A 20,332-nucleotide genomic window follows, 5' to 3' on the forward strand; every position below is an offset into this window, starting at 1 on the left:
TCTCTGCCTTGGCCCCAGCTGCCAGCCCCTGAACACCTCCCCTGAGCTTCCCTCCCAGCAGCCTCTTGTGAGACCTGACTTGCCCTTTCTACAGTCTGCCGCAAACAGCTCTGCTCCAAGGGCTCTCCATGGCTGGCTGCTGCTGAAGCCTGGCTATAGGAAAGATCCCCAGCATCAGGCTGAGCTGACTGCTGCATCTGCTGAGAGTGGAAGGGAGGAGGCAGGTGGCACTTCCCCTTTCCCCAGGAACTCCGAGTGGAGTCCATCCCATGTGGGCCTTGAGGGTGTGTGTATGTGTGTGGAGGTGCCAGATGTAGGAAGAAGAGGTGAGGGGAGGAGAGGGGACAGCAGCAGAAAGAAGAGGAGAGGGGATGGGGCCTCAGCCCTAAGCCCTCCCATACCCCACACTTCTCATCAGCACCCTAGAGCCTTCACTCCAATGCTCTGCCCGAAGCCTGAACCCTTCTCATACCCTAAACCCCTCATCCCGAGTCTCATCCCACAACCAAACTCCTCACCCACCCAGTTCCTTACAAGGCAGATGGGGCTTGGACCCGCTCTGGGCACCACCAAAAATTACACAAACCTGCCCCTCTGCTCTCAGGATCTAGCTATCTTTGCAAGGGAAACTGGAGCACAAAGTTGGCTAAACCAGTGAATGGAAGTGGTACTTGCTATCTAAACTTGAACCAGGGTCTCCTGCATGGGTGTTGTCTTTTCTGGGTGAAGTTCCTGTGTATGTGCCACAGCGTCCAGAGGAGCTGAATGAGCCCCTGTTCAGGGCAGCTGCCTGGTTCCAGAGCTAGCACTCAGCCTGGGGCAGCCTGGGGCTAAGCTTTCCCCTCACTCCTGCTCTAGGGCTGGTCTCCTGTGAGCCTTTGGTGCCCTGCCAAGAATTCCCAGGGAGCATTCAAGCCACCTGACCCTCCTGGGCAAGATGTGTCCCTCCCTTCCCCAGGAGTTTACTTGGGTGCACTCTAAGAGGAGCCTAGGGATGCACGGGAGTGATAGCCCTTGGAGACCTGGTTGCCCTCCCCTCCCACTGTGCAGGCAGGGGACTTGGCTGTAGCAGACTGATCCCATGCACATCACTGCTGAGGTGGGGAAGCACCAAGACCAGTACAGAGTTTGGGGGTGAGGGAGGCAAACCCCATGCACACCCATTCCAATCTACACTCTGGTTGGCCCACCCGGCCCCTGCCACACCCTATTTTTCCTGGGGGCTTGTGCCCTGGGCAGATGTCAGCTCACCCTGCCCTGGTTATAGCCCTGGCTGGTCCAGAGACTGGAAAGTGCAGGCGTGGTAGCTCTTCCTGTTGGTTTTACAGTGCTGCCGTACTAAACAACACAGACTAAAAGTGACTAGCTTGTACTCACTTTATTTTCTGTAGTTTGCAGTCTGGATGTTGCAGTGCCTCACAAAGTAGCTGCACTCCTGAATCTCCCAAGCTGTTATCCTGCAGATTTATCTCTCTCAGGGCTGGACTGGTGCTAAGAGCAGAGGAGAGAGCCCCACAACAAGCAGTCCTGAGATAGCAGGATGCCATCCTGTATGAAATTATAAGAGATACTAAAGATTAAGATAGTTTCCTTGAACTCTCGCTCTCTGGTTCCCTCACAGGTACCTGTGTGCATCTAAAAAGATTATATATTCTGGGAATGCAGGGCGAGCTCACAGCATTCTGATGCTTGGCAGTTGTAATATAAGTGTGAATGATCCCTCGTGTGGATTTTTTCCATGTACAACCATTGGGGAAAGTTCAGCTCTCATTTACACTAGTGTAACTCTGGAGTACATCCACAGGCAGCAAGAGAGATATACTTACATATAGGCTACGTCTACACTAGCACACTACGTCGAAGTAGCCTATTTCAAAGTAAGGACATTGAAATAGGCTACTTCGACGTGTATTGTCTACATGTCCTCCAGGGCTGGTGCTGTTGACATTCCACGTCAAAGTAGCGATGGAGAACATTGAAAGGAGCCGCCCCAGAAGACAATGCGGAGCGTCCACACACACAAGAGCTCTCTGTCGAAATAAGGGGCCAGCAAAGACCTAAGACGCTCCCTTAAAGGGCCCCTCCCAGACACACTTGCCCTGCACAGCACGAGATCCACAGAGCCGACAACCAGTTGCAGACCCTGTGCATGCAGCATGGACCCCCAGCTGCAGCAGCAGCAGCCAGAAGCCCTGCGCTAAGGGCTGCTGCATGCGGTGACCATAGAGCCCCGCAGGGGCTGGACCTGGATAGAGTGCCTCTCAACCCCTCAGCTGATGGCTGCCATGGAGGACCCCACTATTTTGACGTAGTGGGACGCGGATCATCTACACACACCCTACTTCGACACTGAATGTTGAAGTAGGGCGCTATTCCCATCTTCGGATGGGAATAGCGATTTCGATGTCTCACCGCCTAACGTCGATTTCAACGTCAAAATAGCACACAGTGCGTGTAGATGTGACACGCGCTATTTCGACGTTGTGCTGGCTACTTTGAAGTAGCTGGCTAGTGTAGACGCACCCATAATGACTAAGACCTCAACCTGTCCCTTACATGAGTTACTCTGTGATGGGATGTGGTCACGGAAGGCCCGTTGGGATGTTCCCTGGTGTACTGAACATGTCACTGACACCCACCTTCTTACTCTCTGGGGCTTCCCCACTGCCCTGTCCTGCTGGGCCTGATCCTCTGGTCTCCCCCAGCCAAGGCACAGAGTTGGGGTTACTGCCCCCTGCAGAGCAATGTTTAACCACTGTTTAACCACAGTTCTGAGTGGATGCCGTGTTAGGGCACAGCAACCAGGAAATCAACCTACAGAAAGAATCAAAACTCCCAACAGATTTGTCTCCCTCTGTGCAAAAGATTTGCACAGGGAGGGGTCAGCAGGTAAGACCCCTTGATCAACAAAAAGGAGATATGCACAGTGGTAGCCCAACCCAAGTAAAAATTACTTTCGCAGAGCTTAATTATAAACAAAAAAGTTTTTATTAATCAAAACCAGCAGGATTTAAGTCATTATACATAAAAACAGAGAGATAAAAGTGAGTTACAAATTAAGACCAAAGAAAATGAATAGCAAGTCCTAACTTCCCTAAGACTTTATTTCATACAGATTCTTTCCTCTTCCCTGAAGCGCTATTCTCATGTCAGGTAACATCCTCAAACCAAAGAAGTACTTTTCTTTGATTTGGATCAACAGCAACGCGTGGTCCTTTGCTTTTAGTTAGGGTGTGTCAGGCAAACTCCAAAGTAGGCTGAAGACAGCCCTTGTGGCCCTCTTGACATCCTTCCCATGTGAAGGGAATTCCATTGTTCTCTTGCGTAAGAGTATACTCTAAGATGGAGATTGCCACATGAACAAGTCACCTGTCCATGTATGATTCAGCCCTTTCTCAGGCTGCAGGCATTGCCTACCACCCATGTTGGCGTGAGCCTTCACAGCAAAGTTCCTTAGATGTGGACTGGAACCTATCAAAGCCGTTTGTCAGTCAAGAATTGCCATTCACGTTACAAGCAATCCTCTCACAATGGAGTAGCTCCCAGTAATTTCACTTCCCAGTGGGGGAACCTAAGGCTGGGCAGTCTCTTCCACAGAAATGCTGCCCCAGAGCAGGTCTAAAGCTTAGCATTTTTTCGACTCAGTATTGCAGCTCTACTGATCACTTAGCAAAACAAAAGACCCTCAGGGGAGCCTAATTAACTATCTTTAAACAGAGGAGAGGGGCAGGCTGAATGGTGCTGTGTGACTTCAGCATTCATCCTGCAAGTCTTCACGAGGCCAGATCCCTCCACTTCCTCCCGCTGTCTGTTAGTGCAGAGGGGCAGGCCTGACTGCTACTGCTGGTGTCAGGCCCCCTCCTGGTTCTTCCTCTTCTCTAGGCTGCCACGGACCCCACAGAATCCCCCAAACCACAGGGCCTGAGATGGCACCAGCTGCTGGCCCCTTGCCCCTCCACCGATGGCATTTAGGAGGGCACATGACCCTTCATGCCCCCCACATGTGTCGAACCTGCTTATAAATACCAAGGAGGCCAAACACTGATTACCTCAGTCTCTGCAGTCTGCAGTTTGGCTGTTTCAGCGCTTCACACAGAAGCTTCACTCCAGCTTCTTGCAGTTCATTAATGCCCACCTCCAGTGCTATCAGTTCCTGGCTGGTTCTGAGAACAGCAGCGAGATCCATACAGCTAGCATGTGTAACATAGCAATAATTTAACCTGCAGGGAACAAATGCAGAGAAGTGACATCACAGCTGTCCTGACAGGCAACCCATCCATCAACCCTTCTGCCTGACCAATCAGCATTGACAATTCCCCAGACATTTCAAACTCCAAATCTCTGCCAATGACCAATGAGAAATAAAAAGGCAGGGACCGGATTTCCTCCCAAATCACCACCCCAGCCCTTTCCACTGGCAAACCAGAATCCAGGATGAAAATGAGGTCCCTGAAGTCCTGCTGATTCAGCTCTTGACCAGTCAAGACTTGGCAGGGGTCAGCCTTGGAATGGAGTGGCCCCAGTCAGAGGAGGCCCAGCACTAAAGGGAGGTTTGGCCAGAAAGCCCCTTCCCAAGGCAGCTGGGCCTGGCTGAGAGCAGAAGTCAGGAGATCTGGTTCTTAGCTCACCTTCTTAGCTCTTAGTTCAAAAACACGTGAACACTATGGGTACGTATGAGGGGTGGTGATCCTGTGCCACCATTCACAGCAGCCCACGCTACTGCAATGGCACTACTAGTACGGAAACTAGACAGAAAGTATCAACAAAAAAGGGCTCTGTGGCGGGGGCCCTTTTGTCAACAGAGCAGATCAAAAGCTCGATTAGATTTTATGTGTAGATGTGATCTGTTGAAAGAAGTGTTGCCAGAACATCTCTTCCAACCATAACTTCTATAGACAGATGCTTCTAGTGTAGATGTAGCCAAGCTGAAACCCTGACTGACTATTTCAGATTAGATGGGGAGATTTTGAATCCTCAGGTCCTCTTTTGAATTTTGAAACCTGGGACTTCTTTCGCTTTCATTAGTTTTAAAATAGGAAATCAAGGTAGCAAAAGCTGTTGCAGTGACCCATAACGTAAGCTTTGAGCTGAAAAGTAAGAATGATCTCTATTAAAAATGGTGTGTTTAAAATGTTACAAATATTTACTCCCCAAAGGCTACAGGTGTGGAGCTAAAGGGTAAGAGTGAACTCTTTTCAATAAAATGCGTTTTAGTAAGTGTTGGTTTAAAACTCAAGCAGACATATGCACACAGGCATGCATGTATTCCCCTCATGGGCCCAGAGTTCCATGTGCCAGCAGGGAACAGTCACCGGCCACAGGACGTTTTGTTTCGTTTACGTAAAGGACACAAATAAATACACAGATGAGACCAAATGCTACTTACTTCAGACTCTGCAATTTGCAGGTTGGATGTATCAGTCCCTCACACAGGAACTTCACTCCTTCATCTTGCAGATAATGATTAAAACTGAGATCTAGCTCAGTTAAGCTCTGGCTGGTTCTGAGAACAGCAGCAAGGTCTCTACAGCCATCATCTGTGACCTTGCAATCGTTCAACCTGAAGCAGAGAAACAGAAATGAGTGACCTAGTGCAAACAGGGCTTATCACAGATGTTCTGGCAGATGACTGCCTACCAGTCTTGTCCGTGAAGAAAGGGAAATCCTGCCTTAGGTCCCCAATCTCTACCCCTACAGCAGGAGTGGACAATAATTTTTGATAGGGGACCACCCCAAGATTTTGTTTGCACTTTTTTATGGAGGGAGTGCAGGGTCTGGGATGGAGGTTAGGAGCAGACGGAGGGTGGGGTAGAGGACTGGGCTGCAGGAGAGGGTGTGGGGTCTGACAGGGAGGTTGGGTGAAGGAGGGGGGTGTGACCAGAGGTAGGGTTTTGGGGTGCAGAGTATGGGAGGGGTATGGGTGCAGGAGAGGATTCTGGCCTGGGGTAGGGATGTAGGAGCTGGTGCAGGGTCTGAGAGTGGGTTGTGACCTGGTGTGAGGAGGAAGAGGATGCATAGAGTTTGAGTGGTGACCTGAGCGAAGGGATTGGGGTGCCAGGTCTGAGAGGGAGTATGGGTGCAGGAGAGGGTTCTGGTCTGGGGGAGGCACATGGGGGGTGCAAGGTCTGCAAGGGAGTTCAGGTGAGCCAGGGCGTAGGGTGCCAGAGGCAGGCTCAGGCTGAGAGTTGCTTACCTAAGCAGCTCCTGGCCAGCAGCTCTCTCAGACAGGTTTCCTGCCCTGCAGTAGTCCCAGCCCACTGGCTGTTCCATGTGCCTCTCTGCATTGTGCAGAGAAACTTTGCACAGTGCCCCTGCTCCAGCAAAATTTCTCAGCTCAGATCTCAGGAGCTAATTATTTCTCTTTATTTGGCACTGATGAGGCCACATCTGGAGTATTGCATCCACTTCTGCGCCTTCCACTACAGAAAGGATGTGGACACATTGAAGAAAGGGTGACAAAAATGATAGAGAGCTGGAGCATGTGACTTATGGGGAGAAGCTGAAGGATTTGGGGTTATTTAGTCTGCAGAGGAGAAGAGTGAGGGGAGATTTGATAGCAGCCTTCAACTACCTGAAGGCAGGTTCCAAAGAAGCTGTAGAGAGGCTGTTCTCACTGGTGACAGATGGCAGAACAAGGAGCGATGGTTTGTTTTGTTAGAATACAGATGAACACAGCCACCTCTCTGTTACCACACTCCTAGGCCGCGTCTACACGTGCACGCTACTTCGAAGTAGCGGCGCCAACTTCAAAATAGCGCCCGTCACGGCTACACGTGTTGGGCGCTATTTCGAAGTTGAAATCGACGTTAGGCGGCGAGACGTCGAAGTTGCTAACCCCATGAGGGGATGGGAATAGCGCCCTACTTCAAAGTTGAACATCGAAGTAGGGCACATGTAGACGATCCGTGTCCCGCATCATCGAAATAGCGGGGTCCGCCATGGGGGCCATCAGCTGAGGGGTTGAGAGATGCTCTCTCTCCAGCCCCTGCAGGGCTCTATGGTCACCGTGTGCAGCAGCCCTTAGCCCAGGGCTTCTGGCTGCTGCTGCTGCAGCTGGGGATCCATGCTGCATGCACAGGGTCTGCAACCAGTTGTCGGCTCTGGGGATCTTGTGTTGTTTAGTGCAACTGTGTCTGGGAGGGGCCCTTTAAGGGAGCGGCTTGCTGTTGAGTCCGCCCTGTGACCCTGTCTGCAGCTGTTCCTGGCACCCTTATTTCGATGTGTGCTAATTTGGCGTGTAGACGTTCCCTCGCAGCGCCTATTTTGATGTGGTGCTGCCCAACGTCGAAGTTGAACGTCGACGTTGCCAGCCCTGGAGGACGTGTAGATGTTATTCATCGAAATAGACTATTTCGATGTCGCTACATCGAAATAAGCTATTTCGATGTAGCGTGCATGTGTAGACGTAGCCCTAGTGAAACAGTTTTTCCTGATATCCAATACAGACCTCAACCACTACTACTTGAGACCATCACTCCTTGTTCTGCCATCTGTCACCACTGAGAACAGCCTCTCTCCAGCTTCTTTGGAACCCGACTTCAGGTAGTTGAAGGCTGCTATCAAATCTCCCCTCGCTCTTCTCTTCTGCAAACTAAATAACTGCAACTCCTTCAGCCTCTCCTAAGTCACGTGCTCCAGCTCCCCATTCATTTTAGTCACCCTCTCTTCAATGTGTCCACATCCTTTCTGTAGTGGGAGGCCCAGAACTGGATACAGTACTCCAGATATGGCCTTGTCAGTGCCAAATAAAGAGAAATAATAATCTCCTGAGACCTGCTGACAACCCTACTGAGATACCCCAGTATGCCATTAGCCTTCTTGGCTACAAGGGCACACTGTTGACACATATCCAGCTCCTCCTTCACTGTAATCCCCAGGTCCTTTCCTGCAGAACTGGTGCTTGGGCAGTCAGTCCCCACACTGTACCACTGTGATCAGTGGTTAGTCAGGGAGCAGGCAGCAGCTGGCTCCCAGTGCTATATTTATCTTTCTGTCTGCATTGAAGCGGGGGGGCTGCAGCTCATGAATACCCTGAAGAGCAAGCAAGGGGATGAAATTACAGAGATGGCTGCATAAAAGGCGGAGAATAGCCGATAGATCAGAGGTGCGGAAAGTGGGGCATGGGACCCCTTGCAGCGGGGCGTGAATTTTGTAAGGGGACACAGCACAATCATCTGCTGGGGCTCAGGCTCATCCATCCCTTTAAAAATGTGGAAATGTATTACTGGTTTTATGTCTGTGCATTCACATTTAAATACCGATTCATAAAGATTTTATATTCTACAGACTTATTTTCTTACATGTGCTGAAAGGGTTTTTTTTCGTATGAACATAACCAAAATTTCCATCGGTTTGGATTACATTAGACAGGTGGGGTGGGGGCGCAGCTAATTGCAGGAACAAAAAGTGGGGCCCAACATAGGCTCATCCTGGTAAGAGATGAATCAGAATGATCTCGGATTGTAAGTAACTTTTTTTTAAATGTGAAAGCCCTGACAGGTGGCAGTTCTTTGTTGCCCTCACGTGCCTAGGTTTGCAGCCTTACCCTTACCATGTACCTGCAGGCAGCTCAGCATATCCCTGCCACACACCCTGCCAGGTTCTTCACATAAAGGAAATCAATCAGTACTTACCTCAGTCTCTGCAATTTGCAGTTTTGATGGCTGAGTCCCTTGCACAAGAACTGCACTCCCACATCTCTCACATTATTACCAGTCAGGTCCAGCTCTACCAGGACCTGGCTAGTGCTGAGAACAGAGGAGAGGTCCTCACAACAAGCAGCTGTCAGTTTGCAAGATGTTAGGCTAAAGGGACAGAAGCACAGATTAGAAAGGGAGAAGCTCTCTCTGTCCACTCCTTCCCTGGTTGTCAGAGAGTCTGTAGAAACTTGACTTTATCAAGACATGATATTGGATGTGCGTTGGATGCTGAGCTGCTCTAAAAACTTCACTGTAAAGATGGTGGGTGGCTTCTGATTCACCTGCATCTCTGGTTTATTCTATACCAGAAGATTTGCCTGGCACTGATTGGGTCCTTTAGGCAGAGAATGTGAGGGGAGCAGGAATCAGCACTGGGGGTGAGGTGGGGCTTAGGGCAGGGAGCAGGGGTGCAGGAGTTGGCAAGGAGAGGGGTGGTTCAGGTCAGGGAAGGTGGACAGCTGCCTGCTGCTCCCAGGGGCTGGCCCAGGGTGGCAGGGGCTGCACAGTCCAGCTGCGGCTGCTCTTTAGGACATGATCATTCGGGCATATAACCATCCCTGCTGTGCCTCTTGTTGCTTATGATGAGAAAAAAAATTGCATTCCATGCACACCCATTGTCCTGGCACGACCAAACCCATTCATTGCCTCAAGTTAAGATAACAGGAAGCTGCATAGCAAATGTGGGGGCCGTAGCTCTTACAGTTTAGGAGCAGTTCTTGAACAGAAAGACTTATGGATGTGCACGCGCGCACACGCACACACAGAGGTGCATAAACTGTCTCAAGTACATGGTAGATTCAACATGTACTTTTCAGGTTAATACACACCCTGTCTCAGTCACAATCCCCTAAGCACAGACACACTCAACCTCCCCTAAAAAGAAACTTCACCACAATACTCCTTGTAGGAGGAGAAGGTACAAAGCAGGAGGAGGAAAAGAAAGGGTAGTTCCTGGGAAATATGAAAATGGTGCTTCATTGGGGAGGTATATTTCAAGCACATGCATGGGGCAGCCTGTTTTCTGGCTTGCTGCTTCATGTCTACTTAAGTGTCAAAACTGAAATGCAAAGGAGTAACTGGGGGTACAGAGGGGACTGGGATAAGAGGACAGGAAACAGGAACAGGTGGGAAGGCAGGTGTCAGAGAAGCAGGAGGAGTCCAAAGTAGCAGCCAATCAGGGTTGCTCAGACAGCTTCCTACATTATTCTCTGGCTTATATGAAGCTGTTCAGCCCATTGGGGATGTTGGACATTTTCCCTCAATTGAGGGCTTCAGTGGAGGGACCTCCGCAAGCTAGGACTTCACTCATTCACTTTCCTAATTACTCAGGTGAGCTAGTGGGTGGCAGTTGTTTCCCAAGCAGGACCTGTGGACCAGGATCAAGGATTGCAGTCCCTCACCAAAATCAAAGAACCAGCTATGGAATATTTCCCATTAAATAGCAATCACACAGAGATATACTCTGATCTTGACGTCTCGATTTTTTAAAATACGCTGATTCCACGCTACACTCTCTCTGGGTATATCTAAAGCGGAGTTCCTCAACCTTTTTTTTTTTTTAATTTTTTTATAAAGTACCCCTTTAAAATTAATCATAACTATGCTTCTTATTCTATTCTTCATGGTGCTGGGAACAATGCCGAGATGAGAGCCAAGAACATGATTTGTAGCTGCTGTGGCCCAATGAGGACAACTCAGCGGACTCTGAGGAGTACTTGGATGCAGGCTACTGTGTTGTTACATCAAGAATGGCTTTCCTCGGTGCTGGACTGGAGATGCCAATATGGGCATTGTAAAAAATCACTGGAGGTGGTTCCAAAGGGCGCTTGCTGTTACCATAGTCATCACTGGTATTGGTGCTGTAGGCTGTACTATGGCTGAAGCCAGTGCTGAGGGTTGTGTTGGTGGTACCACTTGTACCAAGATTGTCTCTCTGGTGGAGGGGATTGAACTGTCAGCTCAATGAGGTTGCATATGGCTTCAAAGGTGGCAGGTGTGGCAGGGAGATCCCTGTTTTCCTCCAATACCTCAACTTGCATCAGATTCAACAAGTTCCTTCCTGGAGCCACCAGTGCCAGGAGCCAGCACTTGGGTCTGGAGGACCCCAAAGTAGGGCACTGTGGAGCCGTTATACATGGGTCTAGTTGGGATCATCCTGTGTGTGTCTTTTTTTTTTTTTGAGTGGCCTTGGAGAATGCAACCAGTGTCAAGCACTTGCACCCTGTGCATACATGGGGAGTGATGACTTTGCCCCTTGGCAAAGTCCTCCTTCAGTACTGAGGGGGGGTGCACACTGAGTCTGGGGTGCTGGAAGCCACCGGTGCCGGCTCTGTCAATTGAGATTTAAGCACCACCTCCAATAAGAGGCATTTGAGGGGATCGTCTCTTTCTTTTTTTTTGTTCTTGGCCAGAAACTCCATCAAATGGGGTACTTGTCTGTTTGATGCCCTTCTCCCAAGCACTTTAAACAGGAGCCATATGGATCACCGGTGGGCATAGATTTCCTGCAGCTCATGCAGGGTTTAAACTCCTGAGACCACGGGCATGCCCCCCAGGGAAGGAAACATGAGGAAGAGAAAAAACCCTACGTCCAAACAGTAACTAACACGAATTAATTAATTAACAACTAATAAGTAGAAGAAACAAAGATAGCTAATGCTAGGTTTTGCATACTTGCAAAGCAAGAGCAGATAGCTCCAACAACCATCGCTTGTGGTAAGAAGGAACTAAGCAGGGGGTGGGTTGACAGTGACACATATCTGCTGCCGTACCAGCACCACTCCCAGGTGAACCACAACTGACCTGGCAGGTCCTGCTAGAGAAGGCTTTCTGATGGCTGTGAACACGGTGCGTGTACACACCTACTGGAATGGATGTAAGCAATCACTGGAGAAGAAGAATCGGACTTTTAAAAGGGCAGCATAATGTCTTACCATAGTATCTTTAATTTACAGCTTGGATCCCTCAATGCTTCACAGAGTAGGGAAACACGTGAATGCTTCAGTTCATCCTGATGTGGTTCTCTGGAAAGAGAGAAGAGGAATGTTCTGTCAGGGTGTCAGATTTTAATTCTATTTCCTGAATGTTAAAATAGCTCCTGGGTGGTGAGGCCATACACAGCATATGAGTTATTCTATCATTCCAGTCCACTGTAAACCCCCATACCTCCAAAATATATGTACTTCAATGTACTGTAAATATACGGCCTGAACTAGAAAAGGTGCTATTGATTCATTTTTGAAGTTGCATTCTTGATACCTGGTAAGTGCTTAAGGCAGTCACACAAATGGGACTGAAGCCAGTGTCTTCATGAAGATCTAATGACTAGGTCATTTCCAAAATTCAATAGATAAGTCTATTTTTTAAACAAAAAGCATAATTTGTTGAGCTATTTTGTGAATAATAAAGCAACTTTAATTCAGTCAGTTATCAATTGTAGGCACAGCTCTAATAATTCTCAGGCGCACTTGCTGATTACAGATTTCACATTCTTGGCATTCACAAAAATAGGCCCACTCTCTTCCTCTAGCCCCTCCATACGCTCCAGTAACACCATCCCCTCCTGTCTCATGATCTAGCATTTCTCCAAACTCCCTTCCTTCCTCCTTCCCTCCTCATTTCCCCCAAGCTCTCTCTCCACTGAGCTTTTTCCCTTTCTGCTCTATTGTCCCCTAACCCACCCTACCCACCCCCAAACAAACAAACAAAACAAAAACAAAACAAAAAAAAACCCCACACACACTACCCAGGACCCTACTTTCCTTGCCAGCTATTGCTTACTCTCCCTTCATCTCCCAGTTCTTTGAACTCGCTACTTATATTCCTGTCTCCAATTCCATCCTAGACCTTCTGTAATCTGGCATTCTCTCCACAGAAGTTCCTTTACCAAGGTCTGTCTCTAATAACTTCCATGCACTCAGATCTCAGGGCTTCTAGTCAGTCCTTCCACTGTACAACATGACAATGCCAACCATTCACTTCTTGAAATCTTTTACTCCCTCAGCTTTCGTGACTCTGTCCCTTCCTGCTTTTCTCTTTTAGTCAGGTTTCCATTTGATGGGTCCTCCTCATTCCCCTCCAACATGCATTGGGGCTCCATGGGGCTCCATGCTTGCTCCCCCTCTTTATGTCCACTGACACCAGGGGTCAGCAACCTTTTGGAGGTGGAGTGCCGAAATTTGGCCTTTTGACCTCTATGTACGGTCCGAGAGCCGGTAATACTTTTTAAAGTCGCTGATAGTCCTACTTACAACAGCTTCGTTAATAAATAAATTAAGATGCAGAGCTTTACCATTTACGTGATGGTTGGTAGCATTAGACAGTCTTTTGTTAATCCACAGGCAGCCTGGCTTTGAGCCAACTCCCAGATACATGGGGGAGGAGGGACGGGGCTTAGCTCCCACCTTGCATGCCAGTGAAAATTGGCTCATGTGCCACCTTTGGCACCCATGCTTGGGGTTGCTCACCAATGACTTACACTATGTCACCACACAATGTCATTTAAAACCATGGGTTTGACTATCCTCTTTATGCTGATAACTCACAGATCTATATCCCCCTCTACATCCATCCAGACTAAAATTTTGTCCTATTTTTCTGACATTTCCTCACCTAGGTCTAGCCATCACCTTTAGCTCAACATGGCCGAAACTAAACTCTTGATCTTCCCCTCTACCAGACTCTTTCCCTGTTCACAATCACTGTGGAATGCGCCATCTTCCTTCCAGTAGCAGATGCTCCTAACATGGGTATAATTTTTACTTAGTTTTCGTTCAAGATTTAGATACGCCCTGGAAACGTAGGTCTAACCCCTTCTTTCCGAACAACATTCTAAATTCTGGTTTTCATTTCAGGTCACAGAGCTACAACTCTAATCCAGGCCCTCATCTTCTTATATTTTCACCTCTACAATCTCCTCATCTTTGGCTTTGACAAATGAAGTCTTGCCACCTCAAGTCCATGAAAATGTCGCTGTTAAGATAACCTTATTGTCTTGTTCTTACTATGTCAGTCACCTCTTTGGATTCCTCCACAATTTAGCTGTTACTGCCGCTGCTGTGGGATCTGTCTTCCATAAGTCTCCTTGAAAGAAATTAATGTGCCTCATTCTTCCTGAATTTAGATAATGGCACAGAAGTTTTGCTTATAAAGTTTGGGGGTGATACCAAGCTGGGAGGGGATGCAAGTGCTTTGGAGGACAGAAAGCCATCTCGGGGGTCATAGTGGACCACAAGCTAAATGTAAATCAACAGTGTGACACTGCTGCAAAGAAAGCAAACTTCATTCTGGCATGTATTAATAGAAGTGTTGCAAGTAAGAGACAAGGGCTGTGTCTACGCTCCAAAAAATAATTTCAAAGCTGCTTCCTTCAAAGTACAACTTCAAAGAACTTTGAAGTTGAGGTCTACACACACCCTACTTCAAAGTTACACTTCAAAGTAGGGCACTATTCCATTCCTGGGAATGGAGTAAGGACTTTGAAGTTGGGTTCCCTACTTCAAAGTTAACTTTGAAGTAAGGGCAAATGTGTGTAGACTCTCTGCTGGCTACTTTGAAGTAATGCCTAACTTCAAAGTTAACTTCAAAGTTAGCTCCTAGTGTAGACACATGCAAAAGGTAATTCTTCCACTCTACTCTGCATTGATTAGGCCTTACTTGGAGCATTGGCACCATATTACAGGAAATATGTGGACAAATTGGGGAAGGTCCAAAGAGCAACCAAAATTATGAAAGGCCTAGAAAACATGACCTATGAGGAAAGATTGAAAGAACTGGGTTTGTTTGATCTGAAAAAGAGAAGACTGAGGGAGACATAACTGCTTGCAAGAACCTAAGAAGCCTGTTTCAAGGAGGAAGGAGAAAAAATATTGTCCTTAACGTCTGATGATAGGACAAGAAGCAGTGGGCTTAAATTGCAGCAACGGAGGTTTAGTCTGGACATTAGGAAAAACTTTTTATCTGTCAGTGTAGTTAAGCACTGGTATAAATTGTCTAGGAATTTTGTGCAATCTCCATCACTGGAGATTTTTTAAGAGCAAATTAGACAAACGCCTGTCAGGGAAGGTCTAGATGGTGCTTGGTCCTGCCATGACTGCGAGAGACTGGATTTCACCTCTTGAGGTTCCTTCCCGTTCTAGTCTAAGTGCTTATTGTATGATTCCATGATTAATCAAGAGTCCTCAAGTTGGCTTACATATTTTCTCACATATGGGTTATTAGCTTGGTTTGAACTGACAGACTTCAGCGCAGACTTCTATCACTTCAGCTACAGGAGTTACTCTTGAATGGGAGCAGTAGTGTTAACTTCTGTGTGGAATAGCCGATAGCTGGCCATGTGGCTATTTATGAACTAGAACTGGAATGTTCGGTATCAAGATGCTTAGGATGCGTTCTGATCCTGAGGCTGGGATCAAATTATTGTCTACTAGCCAGAGTCAGCATTGGTAAGTATAAAGATCCTCTCATTTGGGTTGTCTGCAGGGTCTGTAGAACTGAAAACATGAGCTTCACCCACTGGAGTTGAAGGACCACTCCTTGTAGCAGGGAAGCATGTCCCAGACTCATGTACCTCAATATGATCTAGCCACGGGAGAGGAGCAAAGAGCCTCAGTGTGTTACAAAGGTTACTCAAGGTAGTATGTTGGTCCCTTTCACCTCGGAGGTGAGATGACACAACGACAAAAGAACCATCAAAGTCCTAATCCTAGGGAGAAAGAAGACCCAAAAGAAATATATGTACCTGCTCCACTTCAACCGATGCACCAGAGGGGTCAATATGTGAGACCAATTGCACAATCATATAGTGCAATCGGGTACAAGAGAATGGGGGCTGTCCTATTAGAAACCTGGATTCTACTCATAGTTCAGTGGCTTTAGTTATCTCAACTGTCAAATGCATGAATGACAACTATATCTCCCCTAAGCAAGGGGTCTGAGGCCTTGGTGCACAAGGGCTGTGACATGCATAGAAATATTAAGAGCTGCAAATAGAAGAGCTAGAATTAGAAGTCTTGGCCTCTTCACTGGGACTATGTCTACACTAGAGAGTTTTGTAGTGGGGTTTTGTCAGAAAACTTGCTGAGCATCTACACAAAATGTGTGTTGTCAACAGACTGTTGACAGAAAAGCTGTGTACACACTCTGGGGCCCCTTTTGTTGACAGAGTGGGTCATAAGATCGATCCGCTTTTATGTGCAGATATGATCTGTCGACAGAAGTTTTGTCAGAACAGCCCTCCCAACAGTAACTTCTGTAGACGGACACTTCTAGCTGTGGACATAGCCTGGCAGTTCAATATATTTCACTCACCATAAGGAAATGGGTGACAGGCCTGTATATATATGTCATGCAAGATGTGAGACAACTGGCAAAGATAGTTAAGATTGTTTTGGAGTCCTGTTGAGATGTTAGTACTGGAGCTGTAACAGGATAACTCTTATGAAGCGAAGAATTCATTTTGTGTATACCTGACTGACTGACAGCGAACAAACATTTTCAATTTAACAAGATGGTTAAACCTTAATTTAAAAAAGTCTTAAAAGTGGCAATAAGCAAAATAGAAATTACAAATGACAGAGTAAAAAAGCAGTCATGTAGCACTTTAAAGACTAACAGAATAATTTATTAGGTGATAAGCTTTCATGGGACAGATCCACTTCTTCAAGTGGCTCTGTCCCACGAAAGTCCATCTAATAAATTATTTTGTTAGTCCTTAAAGTACTACTTTACTGCTTTTTTGTTTTGATAGTATATAGACTAGCACGGCTTTCTCTAGCTGTGTCTACACGTGCACGCTACTTCGAAGTAGCGGCACTAACTTCGAAATAGCACCCGTCGCGGCTACACGTGTCAGGCGCTATTTCGAAGTTAACTTCGACGTTAGGCATCGAGACGTCGAAGTCGCTAACCTCATGAGGGGATCGGAATAGCGCCCTACTTCGACGTTCAACGTCGAAGTAGGGACCGTGTAGACGATCCGCGTCCCGTAATGTCGAAATTGTGGGGTCCTCCATGGCAGCCATCAGCTGGGGGGTTGAGAGATGCTGTCTCTCCAGCCCGTGCGGGGCTCTATGGTCACCGTGTGCAGCAGCCCTTAGCCCAGGGCTTCTGGCTGCTGCTGCTGCAGCGGGGGATTCATGCTGCATGCACAGGGTCTGCAACTCGTTGTCGGCTCTGTGTATCTTGTGCTGTTTAGTGCAAGTGTGTCTGGGAGGGGCCCTTTAAGGGAGCGGCTGGCTGTTGAGTCCGCCCTGTGACCCTGTCTGCAGCTGTGCCTGGCACCCTTATTTCGATGTGTGCTACTGTGGCGTGTAGACGTTCCCTCGCTGCGCCTATTTCGATGTGGTGCTGCGCAACGTCGATGTTGAACATCGACGTTGCCAGCCCTGGAGGACGTGTAGACGTTATTCATTGAAATAGCCTATTTCGATGTCGCCACATCGAAATAGGCTACTTCGATGTAGGCTTCACGTGTAGACGTAGCCTCTCTGTTACTATTCAACATGCCAGGCACTACATTTAGCCATTTGGAATGGAGATCCATCAACTACATGAAACAAATTGCCCAGATCCAGACAGACATCATCTTTCTCTCCAAATGCTAGAAAATGGCTCTCTCTCTGTTGCTAAATGACAGAGTAGTTGAATTCATCAGACTCAATGAATTTACTATTCAAACTAACTTCAACAGTCTGGGAATAAGATTGGGAGATGACAAGGAACGGTATGGTGCATTATTTGAGCATAGAGCCATCCAAGGATGGCGCTCTGACAACTACGAAAAAATGATGAGCACTGCCAAGCTTATACCCAGCATATAGTTTTACTCTGCTGCTGTGGTGAATGAAAGGCAGGGAATTAGGTCTGTTGTGTTTTGCAAGCAGATCATTATTTCCCTGATATTCCTTGAGATTAGACTGAACCTTCCACCTTTTAAGGTCAGTGAGCTTCATAAATTTAAACAAGAAAGGCAGGGAAAATAAGAAAGCTTGAATTTGATAAAAAGAATTTGAAAAAGCCAATGATGTTTTTTTCCATCTTTATGGAGGAGAAGAGTATAATTGTATGCTGGAGGCATGGAAATATGGGTCTATTTTCTTATGATTTCCTTGCTCTGTGATGAAGGACTTTGTAAAGATCTCAGTGTGTCTCAGTGTCTCTGAATCTTAAAGACTCATTGAGTAGCATTCTACCTTCCTTGTACAATTATTGACACAAAGCATGTCTGCTTCCCCAGCTCTTTGGTCTCATCTCACCCCTGTTTACTACCCATATACATAATACTATCGCAAACATTTCAGTCACTGCGTGACACAGAGTAGACCAAATAATCATGCTAAGAAAAAGGAAAACCCCCTTTTTGGTAGTGTGAACCCAAGAAAATCTCCAAAACAATTCATTAGCCTGCTGAAATAAAATTATGTTGTGGAGGGTCATTCAGTCATTCATTAGGTATCATACCAGAGGCCTAATCAGGTTTCATCAATTAAAGAAGTTATACATTTTAGAGCGTCAAATATACTCACTCATCTAACTCTTCAAGTCTTAGAGGTGCTTCTTCCTTACGGTCTTCGAATCTGAATGTGCAGGCATACATCCCAAGTGACTCCAGGCTTTGGCATTTTTTTACACAAAATGAAAGAACTATTTGATCCATTGGAGTAAGTTTATTTCGACTTATCACTATTTTAGTGAAAGGCTCCAAAGCATTTTTCATAAATTTTTCATCTTGAATCTCATACAAACAGCGAAACTCCTCAAGCTGAAAAATCATTTTATCATACAGGGAAGGCACAGAGAGCACTGTTTGTTTCTGTGTTTGAATCCACTTCAGTAAATCCGGCTTAATTTTACGTGAAATTTTACACCCAAATTTTTCCTCCACATCTTTTATAGTTTTTTCATTTAGGAGACCATATAGGAAACGCACTGTTAACATAAAGTAACTCCTGGAGTTTCCATAGTTTTCCAACAATGTTTTCACATCTTTCTTGGGAGTTCCTGAATCTTCCTTCATTTCTTCATCTTCCTCCAGCACATAAAACAAAGCTGCGAAAAATTCCTGAAAGCTTAAGTGAATGAAGCTGTAGAGACATTCTGTGTCAATATCCTTTTGAAAAATGTTTTCGTTCAAAAAGAGAGGGAGAGAGTCTGCCTGATCTAAGCCCGATACCTTGATTTCTTCTTCATTAAAAAGTATCTTTCGCTTCCAGATTCCATCAGCAGCCAAAGAGCAAAGTCCTCTCAAGCTAGCTTTCTTGCATTGCATTGAATTGCTCTTGGGAGGGTTTACTAAACTGGAAAGATAGAGCACATACATTCCAGTGGTTGTTTTGGACATTTCTGCAAGATCCTCACATTTTTCAAGCTGTTGTTTCAAAACTGTGCAGATGATCCAACATACAATGGGGACAAAGCACATGGTGAAGAGAAATTCATTTTGTCTCACAAATATAAAAGCTTGTTTTGCTTGTTTCTCATTTCCAAAAAACTTGTGGAAATATTTTTTCCTGTCAGCTTCAGAGAACCCCAGGATTTCTGCATAACGTGGCCACTCCACACAACTCTCGAGTTTTTCCAGGGCAGCTGGTCTTGTAGTGATTATTAAATAGGATTCAGGAAGAACTGTTTTCCTAAATAAACTTCTCAGTATGACTTCCACTGGCTGCTTCACTTTGGGATTAGAGCACAGTGTTTTTTTTGGCTGGTCAAAGGAAAATCTCAGTTCATCAAATCCATCAATTATAAATAGGAGTCTTTCTGGTTGCCTCAAAATGTAATTAATTGATTCCTCATCATTAGGAAAATCATCTAAAATCAGGTCAGCCACACTTACTTCCTCAGAAAGGAGGTTCATCTCCCTACAATGTATGTAGAAAACATAATCAAACTTTTCCTTATAAAGTTTCCCAGTTGCCCAGTCAAAAATTATCTTTTTTGAGGTTATTGTTTTTCCAATCCCTGCAGCTCCCACCAGCACAACGATTTGTGGTGTTTGTCCCTCTTCATCAGGGTCAAATAATGTGCCTATGGTAATTGAAGAACTAGCTCGCTCAGTCATGGCTTCTGCATGTTTCCATCCTGTGGCCATTATTTCATGTTCTCGGTTTTTTTCATTGGCAGAATTTTTAACAATAATCAGTTTTGTGTATCTGATGTTTAGTCTCACATCATCACCAAGACGAGCGTTCCTGTCTTTTATTTTGCAATACTTTTTCTGTACATATTCTCTGTACTTCACCCTGAAATCTAAGTCAGTGACATCAAGTGTTAGAAATATTGAAGCACCAGAAGTCGTGAATATAAATTAAACTGTTACAGTAAAACTATACATTTATAAAATGATAGTGCCTTAAATTTCTGGTTCATTAGGCCTAATCCTGATGCCAATACTGAAATTATACTTGTGAGTAAAATCTGTGGTAATCACTCCACCCACCACTGAAATGCAGCTATTTTTAAGGCAAAAATTTTTAACTATCTAACATTGGACATAACACCACATAACAAATGAGGACATGAAATGGAGGAGAATGCCACATGCAAAAGTTTATGTTCTCTCTCCTTTGTATGTCAATTGTTTGAAATAATCAACTTTGTGTATTTTTAGAATCATATTCTCACCAGTATGTTAA

At 46.1% G+C, this 20,332-nt stretch overlaps 1 protein-coding gene across 1 annotated transcript in view; it reads right to left on the bottom strand.

Moving 5' to 3' along the window:
* LOC142014809 (NACHT, LRR and PYD domains-containing protein 12-like) overlaps positions 1–20,332 on the bottom strand; it is a 34,608-nt gene that overhangs the window by 10,810 nt on the left and 3,466 nt on the right. Inside the window, exons 3-8 of the mRNA XM_074997965.1 lie at positions 18,224–19,946; positions 11,633–11,722; positions 8,634–8,804; positions 5,387–5,560; positions 4,050–4,220; positions 1,378–1,548 (exon numbers count right to left, since the gene is read on the bottom strand). Of these exons, the coding sequence (XP_074854066.1) occupies positions 1,378–1,548; positions 4,050–4,220; positions 5,387–5,560; positions 8,634–8,804; positions 11,633–11,722; positions 18,224–19,946 (2,500 nt within the window). The remainder of the gene's footprint in view (positions 1–1,377; positions 1,549–4,049; positions 4,221–5,386; positions 5,561–8,633; positions 8,805–11,632; positions 11,723–18,223; positions 19,947–20,332) is intronic.

This window comes from Carettochelys insculpta, chromosome 6, assembly GCF_033958435.1.
Source record: "Carettochelys insculpta isolate YL-2023 chromosome 6, ASM3395843v1, whole genome shotgun sequence".
Taxonomy (NCBI): domain Eukaryota; kingdom Metazoa; phylum Chordata; order Testudines; family Carettochelyidae; genus Carettochelys; species Carettochelys insculpta.